Source organism: Panthera pardus, unplaced genomic scaffold (genome assembly GCF_024362965.1).
Source record: "Panthera pardus isolate Hobbes unplaced genomic scaffold, ASM2436296v1 HiC_scaffold_24, whole genome shotgun sequence".
In the NCBI taxonomy this organism is placed as follows: Eukaryota; Metazoa; Chordata; class Mammalia; order Carnivora; family Felidae; genus Panthera; species Panthera pardus.
The window spans coordinates 135,624,457-135,637,700 of NW_026526810.1; the positions used below are offsets into that span (position 1 = coordinate 135,624,457).

At 46.4% G+C, this 13,244-nt stretch overlaps 1 protein-coding gene across 3 annotated transcripts in view; it reads left to right on the forward strand.

Annotated features, from left to right (window-relative positions):
* Positions 1–13,244, forward strand: part of PPP2R5C (protein phosphatase 2 regulatory subunit B'gamma) — a 127,516-nt gene that overhangs the window by 74,619 nt on the left and 39,653 nt on the right. For all 3 annotated transcript variants that reach the window (XM_053889822.1, XM_019462283.2, XM_019462282.2), the window contains one exon: positions 5,509–5,708. In XM_053889822.1, coding sequence (XP_053745797.1) covers positions 5,509–5,708 — 200 coding nt within the window. The remainder of the gene's footprint in view (positions 1–5,508; positions 5,709–13,244) is intronic.

Consider the following 13,244-nt stretch of genomic DNA (forward strand, 5'->3'; position numbering starts at 1 on the left):
GCTTAGGAGTGACTTTTTAAAGCCTGCCGTGGCTCCTTGCTGCCTGGCGGTGGTCTGCAGACCTGACCACACGTGCCGGCAGCCAAGCGGCCTGAGGCACACGCCCCCACCGTGTGTCCGTTTGCAGGTTACGTGTTGGCTCGGCTTACATGTTATTCTCTGCAGAAGAAGGAAGTGTGAATGCCTAGAAGTTCTGTGGATACCACCTTGGGCACTCCTGGGGCTCGGCCCCACTTTGAAGGTCAGGATCGGGGCAACGAGCCCATTCCCTATGGCTCCTCTGGTGTCGTGGATACAGGAACGCTGCCCTCCCTCCTGGTGGGGACCGAGAGCGTTAATGGGGTGCCCTCACCCTACTCTGATGGTATAACCTTCCTCGAGCATCCCTGTCAGTTATAAATTACAGGCTTCCTTTCAGTAAGTCTGTTTTTAAAAGAACGACACAGTCATACCTCCGCCTTGTTTGCACTGTTTCCCACGCCACGGATTAGTGTCTTCCCAGCTCCTAGTGTGTCCCTACATTTTGCTTCTAGGTATCATTCAGGATTTACCTTGAAATAATTGGGAAGGGTCCCAAGTTTACAATAATAGACTCATGAGGACCCTGGCGGGGGGGGGGGGGGAGCGGGGGGGCTGCTGAAAGGTTTATACAGACCCAGGGTACCTTGTGTGTGGTTTTATCTGTGTAGAAGAATGTAATAGCTCCTAACTTAAGAAATAATAAACCAAAAACCATAAAATACCTAGGAATAAATATAAGCAAAGAGGTGAAAAATCTATATACTGAGAACTATAGAAAGTTTATGAAAGAAATTGAAAAAGACACAAAAAAATGGGAAAAGATTCCATGCTCCTGGATAGGAAGAACAGACATTGTTAAAATGTCGATACTACCCAAAGCACTCTACATATTCGATGCAATCCCTATCAAAATAACACGAGCATTCTTCACAGAGCTAGAACAAATAATCCTAAAATTTGTATGGAACCGGAAAAGACCCCGAATAGCCAAAGCAATCTTGAAAAAGAAAACCAAAGCAGGAGGCATGACAATCCCAGACTTCAAGCTATACTACAAAGCTGTCATCATCAAGACAGTATGGTACTGGCACAAGAACAGACACTCAGATCAATGGAACAGAATAGAGAACCAGAAATGGACCCACAGATGTATGGCCAACTAAACTTTGACAAAGCAGGAATATCCAGTGGAATAAAGACAGTCTCCTCAGCAAGTGGTGCTGGGAAAACTGGACAGCGACATGCAGAAAAATGAACCTGGACCACTTTCTTACACCAGACACAAAAATAAACTCGAAATGGATGAAAGACCTAAACGTAAGACAGGAAGCCATCAAAATCAACACTTCATCGACACATTCTGAAACACTTGTGTCAGTGTTATTAGTCTGTATGCAATTTAAAATTAAAGTGAGCCACTGTCCCTCATGGGCAAAATTCAAAGTCCTTTTTTTTTTTTTTATTCTGCTTCATGGAGGTAACGTAAGGTTTGGGTCAAGTCCAGCGTCATGGTTTATTACTTAAGAGTCGGGCGGCCTTGAATACTGAATACAGAAGTGTAAGGTACCCACAGTGCCAGGCCTGGTTAGTTTGGTAACATTCGGTTCACATTACAGGGATGATCAGAAGAGTAGAGTCAAGTACAGGTTCAAGTCTGTCACACCTCTTTTCCTTCTTTCAAGATTAGCAATGCTAATTTAGAAGTTTGGTTTGGGGGGATTTTTTTTTTTTACTTTTTAAACCATGAAATTGTTTTTTGTTTTTTTTTTTTAATTTTTTTTTTTTTTCAACGTTTTTTATTTATTTTTGGGACAGAGAGAGACAGAGCATGAACGGGGGAGGGGCAGAGAGAGAGGGAGACACAGAATCGGAAACAGGCTCCAGGCTCCGAGCCATCAGCCCAGAGCCTGACGCGGGGCTCGAACTCACGGACCGCGAGATCGTGACCTGGCTGAAGTCGGACGCTTAACCGACTGCGCCACCCAGGCGCCCCATAAACCATGAAATTGTAAAAGCCAAATGAGATTTTAGGAAATAAGAGTTCACGAGATTAAATTTTTTTTTAATATTTATTTATTTTTGAGATTGAGACAGAGCATGAGTGGGGGAGGGACAGAGAGAGGGAGACACAGAATCCGAAGCAGGCTCCAGGCTCCCAGCTGTCAGCACAGAGCCTGACGCGGGGCTCGAACTCAAGAACGGTGAGCTCATGACCTGAGCCTAAGTCAGACGCTCAACTGACTGAGCCACCCGGACGCCCCAAGAGTTCATGAGATGATCATCATGACAGACTCTTTTATAAACTATAAATGAAAATAGTACAGTAACAACTTAACTGTCTGGAACCCTGGAAGAATCGACATAAATGCCAGAAGGCTGAGATTTTACTGTCTTTTAGAATTTTAGATAGAAAACTTTAAATCTGTTTTACTCTGCTCTTCCTCCTTAATCAGAATAAATTTATTTTAGTGGTTTTGGTGATAACCTTGTCTTTATTCTGAATGTCAGTTCTTATTACTGTGTTAAAGGAGCGAATGATGCTTTCAGATGCTTTTGAGGTATGTGAGACCTAATGACACCACCCTGGAGGACCCCGGGCGTGCCCTTGCTTTGGGGTATATTATGCTGCCCTATCTGGATCTGCCACTTAATGGCGTGGTGGCCTGAGGCTGTTGAAGCTCTCGGTGTCTGGGTCCTCATGTGTCTCTTGGGGTAAACACAGCCTTCTTCGTTTTCTCCAGCATCAAGAGCATGAGAATCCCAGATAGGTTCCAAATATACAAGCCGTGACTGCAGAATGAACTCATTGAGGTGATCCTAGCAGACCGGAGGATGAACCAAGCTGTAGAATTAATTGAGTGAGGATTGAAGTCAAGCAAGGAGGTAATTCAGAAAAGGAAACCTTTTCATTGGGAGAGGTTGGGCCCAAACACCGTAGCGGTCGTCACTCGTTGAAAATGATTCAACAGACAGACACCTACTACTCAGAATGTTTATGAATCAAATTCTGGTTCTGCAAGCCTCGTTACTGGGCGTTAGGGGTGCACGGAGAACTAGAAAACGTAGTCACCTGACCCGTGCGTTCGGGGAGCAGGTGGGGGGAAAGCATGAGATACTAGGCAGGATAGCTGAGATGCGGGAAGCAATAGCCAGTGCGCAGCGCCCGGCTCGGAGCGCGGCCCGCGGCTGACCAGGTAGTGGCAGAGCCCTGAGCAGGAAGCGGGCAGCTGGTGGCAGGAACGAGGAGTAGCCGGGAGGACACTTGGGGCGAAGAGGGTGAGGGCGTGAGCACTGAGGCAGGAAAGCCCGAGGGCCCGGAGGTGCGCCCTGGGCGCAGGTGGGTGTGGGGTCTCAGCTCTGGGCCCAGGACCCCTTCACACTCCTAAACGTTATGTAGGACCCCCGACGAGCTTTTGTGTATGTGGCTTTAGCTACCGATATTGACCATGTTCCAAATGAAAGCAGAAAAGATAAAGTGTATATTTATTAATTCATATAAAAATAATAAAACCGTGTCTCGCTTTGGCAGCACGTATCCTAAAATTAAAAATAATAAACCTCGGGGGGCACTTGGGTGGCTCAGTCGGTTGGGCGGCCAACTTCAGCTCAGGTCATGATCTCACAGTCCGTGAGTTCGAGCCCCGCGTCGGGCTCTGTGCTGACAGCTCGGAGCCTGGAGCCTGTTTCAGATTCTGTGTCTCCTTCTCTCTGACCCTCCCCCGTTCATGCTCTGTCTCTCTCTGTCTCAAAAATAAATAAACGTTAAAAAAAAATTTTTTTTTTAAATATATTAAAAAAAATAATAAACCTCGGGGCGCCAGAGTGGCTCAGTCGGTGAAGCGTCTAAGTTTGGCTCAGGTCACGATCTCGAGATCCTTGAGTTCAACCCAGCATCGGGCTCTGTGCTGACAGCCCAGAGCCTGGAGCCTGCTTCCGATTTTGTGTCTCCCTCTCTGTCTGCCCCTCCTCTGTTCGTGCTCTGTGTCTCTCTATCTCTCAAAAATAAGTAAACATTAAAAAAATAATAATACAATAAGCCTAGCGCATGTTAACAGAAATAACGTCTTTATGAGCAAAGCCATATTTTATGAAAGAAAAACAAATTAAGTGAGAGAGTGGCATTGTTTTCTCTCTGTGCACATCTCCCTCCTGCCTGGCTTACTAGGAGATCGCCGGATTCTCCTTTCTGCTTCTGCATTCAGTGTGTCGCCGTGTGTCTTAGTTGAAATGTATGAAGACACATGTTTGGGGAAGCTGGGGACAAGTTCCTTAATATCCTTTGCACGTAGTTCCAGAATTTTCTTTGATATTACACCAAGACCTAAACAGGCAGTTTCTTGAAGGAATCTGTGATGGGGAATCTGAAACCATATAATGAGCCGAGCATACATTTTATTCCATTAAAATCCAGTGGAAGGACTTGCACTTTGAGTGCCCTGGAAGGACCTTGTAATGCCATTTATCGATCACTTTGAAGATACTGGTTCACTGAGTTTTGCAAACCTTCTGAGACACTTTGCAAATGTCGGACACATTTCAGTATGTATATCGAGAAACCTCACTCATTAGCGTCACCCCCAAAGCTCATCTTCACCCCAGGGAAGCCGTCAAGCTCACGCTGGCAGATAGCTTTCCAGACGTTCCAGAATCCTGGAAAATCGTCCAGAGCTCTGCCACTTCCCAGCCCTAAGGTGGCCCTCCAGACGGGTCTCTTCCCCCTGTTGTGTCACTGTACAGATAACCTGAAAAAACACGTGTCCGTACGGAGAAAGCTTGTAGGATGGTCCCTGCCCAGGCAGGCACCCACTGTGTAAAGGCGAGTGCTACGACTTAGGACTTTGCACTGTTTCTGTGCTGCCGTCACCACGAAGATCACCAGGCGTCGTGTCTGGTGTGAGTTGACCGGAGCCCAGAGTAAGGGACGAAAGGTGTTTTGTGGAGCGGTGACTCCGTGTGTTTGCAGCCGCTCGTCCTGACAAGCCTCAAACTGATGGCACTGGCCCCGTGTTTGCAGGAAGCCAGGGGACACCCGTGTGCCCTCCCCCCGTCACCCTCTTCACCTCGCCCTGCCTGCGTCCGCGGGTGTCGCTGGCGTGGGCGTCCGTGCCCCTCGCCCCAGACTGGGGCCTGCGGTCCGGCTCTCGTTCCTTGGCGCAGCACGGTGCCAGCGTGTGGTGACAGCCAGCAGTCAGGCGGTCGTTGCCGAATGAGGGAACGCATCCAGAGGGCGTATTCTGAACAGTAACCTCGACGTGGTTTCGGAGAGTAAACGGTATAGAAACGTTCTCATAAGCGCATGAGCTGAGCCGTTGACGGGCTGTCGTTTTTCTGTTTGGGGAATGTCTGACCTCTCTTCACCCCCACCCCGTCCCTTCCCTCGAGTCTCTATTAATTCAAACTAAAAATAGTAGAAGGCTTAGAAGCGTTTCACAGTGATTGTGGGTTAAGCATCTTTGCGATCAATATACTTTGCTTTCTGCTTTTCAGATGTTCCTCCTGCTGATCAAGAGAAGCTTTTTATCCAGAAGTTGCGTCAGTGTTGTGTCCTCTTTGACTTTGTTTCCGATCCACTGAGTGACCTAAAGTGGAAGGAAGTAAAACGAGCTGCTTTAAGTGAAATGGTAGAATATATCACCCATAACCGGAATGTGATCACAGAGCCTATTTACCCGGAAGTAGTCCATATGGTAAGTGGTTACAGTCTGACCAGCGCGTCCCGACCCTGAGTGACACACAGGGCTCTGGTGTCCTTAGCACAAGCCGAGACGTTTGAGCCTAACACACTCCCCACAAAGAAGTCCTCTTGTTGTGAAATTTGTACTTGAAGAATGGAAGTCTTCATAATGTGTCCTGTGCTGTAACGATAACAGTTGAGGGAACTGGGTACCTTCCAGGGCCAGTCGAAGTGTCCTGTGTGTTAACTCCCACGAGTACCCTATGGGCCACATACATTAGAGCCCTCATTTGAGCGTACTATCTTACCCTCTTTGATGTAATAGTGCTCACTATAATTTAGAAGTAAACATGTTGTCCATACTTGTGCAGGAAAACTTTAATGATGGGGCAGAGTTAAAACAGTGATGGGACCGGGGCGCCTGGGTGGCTCAGTCGTTTGAGCGTCCAGCTTCGGCTCAGATCATGATCTCACGGTTCGTGGGTTTGAGCCCCATGTTGGGCTCCATGCTGACCACTCGGAGCCTGGAGCCTGCTTCGGATTCTGTGTCCCTCTCTCGCTCTGCCCCTCCCCGACTCGTGCTCTGTCTCTCTCTCTCTCTCTGTCAAGAATAAATAAACATTAAAAAAAAAAAATAGTGATGGGACCGAGCTGATGTCGGGACAGTCTGCCCTGAGTGGCCGAGATGGCCTCTGTGGTCCTGCGGTTAGTTCATTGTTGGCTTCATTCAGGCCCAAATCTCCGTTCTCTGGTCACCTGCTTCACAGCCTGTTTCTAGGCCCTTTGCAGGATCCCGTTTCAAACTTGTGTTGTTTGACACTGAACTTGTTTTCTGTTGAGTGTTTTTTTGAATTGTTGGTGTCTCATCCACCTCTGAAATTAGTACTCCCTGGTTCTAAGGGAGTCCTTGTTGCTTAATATAAAATATTATATCCTGATTTTCACTGAACTCCTCCTTAAGTTACTGATTTTTTCCCCCAAAGCTACATGTTTCAGAAGTGACTAATCTTATGACCTAAACTATGTTTATTTCTCACTTTAGTGTGTTTACTTTGGAAAAGATATTTGAAAGCAATGTTCATTTTTGTGCTTTTCATAACCTGTTGTGTCAGAAGTCGCTATCAACTTATTTTAACTTGTTGTTGTTAACTCTTTAAAGTTGAGAATTTACCAATGTGTGGTCAGCCCGAGGCTGTGAGGTTCCTTCCCCATCACTCATGATGAGTGCCCTGACCTTTTCCTGTTCAGACTAAAGAAAATGGGAGTGTCGTTTTTTCTCTCCTTACTTTCAAGCCTCATTTACTTTGGAAGGCCTCCCAAAATGCCAAAATCTCAAAGAAACAACCTAACATTTTCCCTAACACCTTCGTAATTTTGTCATTCACTTTATAATCCTCCTGGAACTTTGTTTTTTTATAGTGCAGGAGAGGGATATAACTTTATTTTCTTATAAAATGATAGAAAAATCATTTGCCTGTACATCATGTGTTGAATATTCCCTTTTCTCCATTGATTTTAAATGCTTCTTTATTGCATATCAAATTTATTTTATCTTTAAATTAAATTCGGGGTGCCTGGGTGGCTCGGTCAGTTAAGCACCTGACCTTGGCTCAGGTCATGATCTCGCGGTTCATGATTCGAGCCCCGCATCGGGCTCTCTGTTGTCAGTGCATAGCCTGCTTCGGGTCCTCTGTCTCCCTCTGTCTCTGCCCCTCCCCTGCTTGTACGCACGCACATGCTCTCTCTCGCTCACTCACTCAATAATGAATAAACATTTTTAAATTATTTTTAAAAATAATAAATTAAATCCATTTGTTAATACATATTAAATTTATAAGCACATCAATTTGTTACATATTAAATCACATGGTTGGAGGGTTTTTCCATTTTTTTTTTTTTTAATGTTTGTTTATTTTGAGAGAGAGTGGGAGCATGGGAGGGACAGAGAGAGAAGGAGAGAGATCCCAAGCAGGCTCCACACTGTCAGCACAGAGCCCGACCCGGGGCTCATTCTCAAGAACCTGAGCTGAGATCAAGAGTCAGACACAAACTACTGAGCCCCCCCGCCCCAGGCACCCCAGGTTTTTCCATTTTTAAGGAGGGAGGAGGAAGAATGCAGAACATGAGGCTTAGGTCAGCCTGGTTTGGGTCAGATGCCTGGCTCTGAACCGGGTCCCCTCCCCTGTTCAAATCAGGCTCTCTTGTGTTTACAGTGCGCGTTACCTGGATGCCTGGGGGGCCCCGTTGGCTAAGCTCAGGTTATGATCCCATGGTTCATGGTGGGATCGAGTCCCTCGTTGGGCTCCACGCTGTTAGTGCAGCGCCTGCTTGGGATTCTCTCTCCCTTTCCTTCTGCCCCTTCCCTATTCCTGCTTGCGCTCGCTCTCTCTTTCTCCCTCTCTTTCTCAAAGTAAATAAGGAAACGTTAAAAAATAAAAAGAAGTGCACATTACCACAACTGCTCAGGACGCTTAAAGCCCCGGAACTTTTGTTTAGATTAAATTATCATTACTTCTCTCCCTGTTGATAATTGTGTCCTGACTGGGTTCTCTTCCCGCTCTCTTCACTTTGTCCCCCACCCCAAAAGTCGGGTCGGTCTTTGGAGTGTTGGACAGTCGACCCCCTAAAGTACTTGCAGATACTTACTGAGCATCCATTATGGGCCAGGAACTTTTTTAGGTGAGGAAATAGACCAGTGAACAGGATTTCTGCCTTCTCAAAGCCTCCCTCTTCGTGGGACAGGCAGAAGGAAGAAAGCATGTAGCGAGGATGGTGGTTGATGGTGGTTTCTTGCCCTCTCAGAAGTGGAGACCGAGTGCCAAACTCACGCGGTCAACAGAAGGCCTCCATCCCCAGGCCTAGACCCAGCAGAGCAGGTGGAAGAAATGTGGGTCCCCTCCCGGTTCCCCCGGATGCCACGTGCTTTGCTGACCCCTGAAGCAGCACTTAGCCAGCCCCCTTGAGTATTGCCTGGTGTGTGTGTGTGCTCACAGTACTTTTAAAGATGTGAATTTCCACTTACTTTGAAGAATCCAAAGCTCTGTAGATGCTATACTCCTTATGCTACTGCTTTTTTTTTTAATGCTCATTTATTTATTTTGAGAGAGCACACTTGAGCAGGGGAGGGGCAGAGGGAGAAGGAGAGGGAGAGAGAGAATCTCAAGCAGACTGCATGTTCAGCGTGGAGCCCAGCGTAGGGCTTAATGCCACGACCCTGAACCCCTGACCTGAGCTGATACGAAGAGTCGGGTGCTCAACCAACTGAGCCACGCAGGCGGCCCCTTATGCTACTTCTTTTAAATGTGGTGCCTGTTAGGGACGCCCAGGGGGCTCAGTCGGTTGGGCGTCCAACTTCAGCTCAGGTCATGATCTCACAGTGTGAGTTCAAGCCCCACATTGGGCTCCTCGAAGACAGTGTGGAGCCTGCTTTAGATTCTCTCCCCCTCTCTCTCTCTCTCTCTGTCTGCCCCTCCCCCACTCACATGCACGCACTCTTTCTCTCTCTCAGAATAGATGAATAAACTTTAAAAATATGTATTTGCCCGTTAGATTGGACTGCTATATAGTTTCTGAACAGATGCATTGAGAAGTCATTCATATACGTGCAGTTCACTCATTTAAAATATACAATCCTAGGGCACCAGGGTGGCTCAGTCAGTTAAGCACCCAACTTTAGCTCAGGTCACGATCTCACTGCTCCCGAGTTTGAGCCCCGCGTCGGACTTTGTGCTTGACAGCTCGGAGCCTGGATGGAGCCTGCTTCAGATTCTGTCCCTGTCACTCTGCCCCTCCCCTGCTCTCTCTCTCAAATATAAAAGAAAATATAAAAATAAATACATACATACTTAATAAATATACAATCCATGGTTTTTAATATATTCACAGTACTGTGCAGCCTTCGTCACATCTAATTGTTTATAACATTTTCATCCCTCTAAAAATAAACCCCAAGCCCATTAACAGTCACTGCCAGTCCTCCCTGACCTATCACCCCCAACCTCCGGCAGCCCTTTATTGCCTTTCTGTCTCTCGAGAGTTGCCTACCCTGGACATTTCCTGCCAACGGGGATTATATGATGCGTGGCCTTCCTTCACTGGCATAATGGCTTCGAGGTTCATCCGTGTGGTAGCCTGCATCACTTACTATTTGTGTTGCCAAATAATATTTCATGCTATGGACACGTACTACATTTTTATTTATCCATTCATCCGTGGATGGGCATTTGGGTTGTTTCTGCTACTTGGCGGTTACGAGCGACGCTGCCGTGAACACTCCCGTACGAGCTGCGGTGTGCGTGTGTGTGCTCATTTCCCTGGAGTATTCACCTGGGAGCGGAGCTGCTGGGTCCCGTGTTAACTGGGTGTTTAACATTTGGAAGACCCGCCAGACTGTCTTCCAAAGCGTCTGCCCCCGGATGCACCCCCACCAGCAGGGCACGAGGGCTCCGGCCCCCCCGTGTTGCCCACACTTGCTACTGTCTGTCTGCTGGATGCTAGCCATCGGGGTGGGGGTGTGGTGGGATCTCGCTGTGGTTTCGATTTGCATTTCCCCAGTGAGCATCTTTTCATGTGTGCTGTCTGCTTTTATACATCATGGACTTCAGTCCTAGCGTGAAACAGAGTGTTACGGGTCATCCAGCCCGTTTGTTTTCAGATTGAAAAAACTCCTGAGAATGAGGGTGAAAGGGAACCGGGCCCACAGGGGGGCTCCTGGCATCTAGAGTCTCAGACCTAAAGCTCATTATCTCTTCATTTCAGTCTTATTTTAAATCTAACCAACCATCTGTTTGTTTGTTCTTTCGATTAAATTCTCTCGTTAATCTGTTTTTCAGGCATTGGCATTTTGTTCTTATAGTCGGTACACTGATAGAAAAACCACCGTTTTCACAGACACCCATTTTTACTTTAAGTGACTCAGAGACAAACTGGTGATTCGAATGAACATTAGCAAGCATTTCTCAAAAAATAAACAGAATGAGAATGTCGCTTAAAGGAAAATAAGTGAGAGTGTTTGTTGTCAATGCAAAGTTTGAGCTTTGGGGCAAAAGTTTGAATTTTGAAAAATTTGTCTCCACTCAGTGTGAGCATCAGCCACCCGGGGCCCCGGGCTCTCCTGCTTAGATCAGCGATGCCGTGAACAGATGGGATTTTTAGTACATGTGGCGAAACGAGTCCCCACTGGAAGATCTACATGACCCGCTGAACCAGTATTTTCCCCATGACCGATAAATGATGTTCCGTAATCGTTGGTGGGCCAGAGAGCCATTCAACGTGCAAGAGGCGCCCTTGGGTTTTAATGTAGAGACCACCTCACCGCTAAGAGAAACTACCATTTGTCAATTGGGTGTAGCTTCAAAGAAGTCCACGGTCCTCTGAAAAGGACCCATTAATTATTCCTCCCTTTTCCAGCTGCACCACGTAAGAGACATTTACTTCCTGTATTTCAACCAAACCAACATTCAGAGCATAGAAGCAGACATGAGAACCCAGCCGTTTTCTATTAAGCCGGACAGTAAAGAGAGTAGCAAAAATGTAAAAAAATGCCACTCTTCTCGCTGCATTTGTGTTTGTTTTGCAAAATACAGTTTGACCCCCGAACAACACAGGTTTGAACTGGGAAGGTCCAGTTATACCCAGATTTTTTTTTTAATATAAATACAGTACAGTACCATAAGTGTATTTTCTCTTCCTTATGATTTTTTTTAGCATTTTCTTTTCTCTAGCTCACTGTATTGTAAGAATATATATGCTACGTATAAAACACAAAATGTGTGTTAATTGATGTTTATGTCATCAGTAGGGCTTCCAGTCAACAGTAAGCAATGAGTAGTTAAGTTCTGGGGGGAGTCGGAAGTTATACGCAGATTTTCGACTGCGCGGTGGATTGATCCCTCTAGCCCCTGCATTGTTCAAGGGTCACCTGTATTTTCTGTAACATGAGATTTAATGAAATAACTAACATTGCTACGGAAAATTATTTAAATATTCAAATAGCTTTTGTATTGACACGGTGGGCTTATTTTTTTTTTCCTTTTTTTAAGTTTATTTATTTTGAGAGAAACAGAGACAGCTTGAGTGAGGGAGGGGCAAAGAGGGAGGGAGATAGAGAATCGCACGCAGGTTCCATACTGTCAGCATGGAGCCTGATGAAGGGTTTGAACCCACGAACCATGAGATCATGACCTGAGCCGAAACCAAGAGGCAGACGCTTAACCAACTGAGCCATCCACACACCCCTGGGCTTAGTATTTTTTAATGGATTCATGTTTTTTTTAATTTTTCTTGTTTAATTTCTAACGCAGTTGACATCAGAAATGACTCATAAGCCAAAGCTCTTTGGGGTCCTCGGTAACGTTTAGGAATTTAAGGGGGTCTGAAAACCAGAGGGTGAGAACCACTCTTCCAGAAGCACACTGCTCCAAGGCAGCAGCAGCAGCACCACCTGGGTGCTTGTTAGAGATGTCACTTCTGGGCCACCTGAGTGGCTCTGACTTCGGCTCAGGTCATGATCTCATGGTTCATGAGTTTGAGGCCCACGTGGGGCTCTGTGCTGTCAGCACAGAGACCACTTCAAATCCTCTTTCTCTCTCTCTCTCTCTCTCTCTCTCTCCCCCCCCACCCCTCCCCCACTTGTTCTCTGTCTCTCTCAAATTTTTTAAAAAATTTTTTGACGTTCATTTTTTGAGAGACAGAGCTTGAGTGGGGGAGGGACAGAGAGAGAGGGAGACATAGAATCCAAAGCAGGCTCCAGGCTCTGAGCTGTCAGCACAGAGCCCGACGTGGGGCTCGAACTCAGACTGCAAGATCGTGACCTGAGCCGAAGTCGGACGCTTAACTGATGGAGCCACCCAGGCGCCCAAGATCCTTTTTTTTTTAATTAATTAATTTATTTATTTAGAGAAAGAGAGAGACAGATCACAAGAGGGGGGTGGGCAGAGAGAGGAGACCCAGAATCTGAAGCAGGCTCCAGGCTCTGAGCCATCAGCACAGAGCCCAGTGCAGGGCTTGAACTCACAAACCATGAAATCGTGACCTGAGCCGAAGTCAGCGCTTAACTGACGGAGCCACCCAGGCATCCCAAAATAAATAAACTTAAAACAACAGTAAGAAACTTTGTATACGTGGTGTGATGGTGATGCTCTTCTTACCAGGACATTGGCTAGGTTTCCAGGGAAAATGAGCCCATCACGTCATTGTCCTCTCTACTGCTTGTAAATGACCAGATGGTGCTTTACAAGTCATTTCTTTGATGCTTAGGGTTCAAGTCAGCATTTTCCATTAAGGGCAAAGCAATTCTTCTTGGGTCCCTATGAGGGGTTTACTGCCCACAGACCCAGGGTGATTGTCCTGTACTCACATGAGAGTTGACGTTCTTCTCTATTTTCACATCTGATACTTACAGTGTGTTCTGGAAAGTACTACGTGTTGTGAGGGTGAAGATGCTTTGGAAATGGGAGAGGAATGCACGTTTTGGTTAAAGAAGATAGTATATTAAGCAGGAAAGCTTCAAATAGTCTACAGATTTCTTTCAAGTGAGGATTTAAATCAT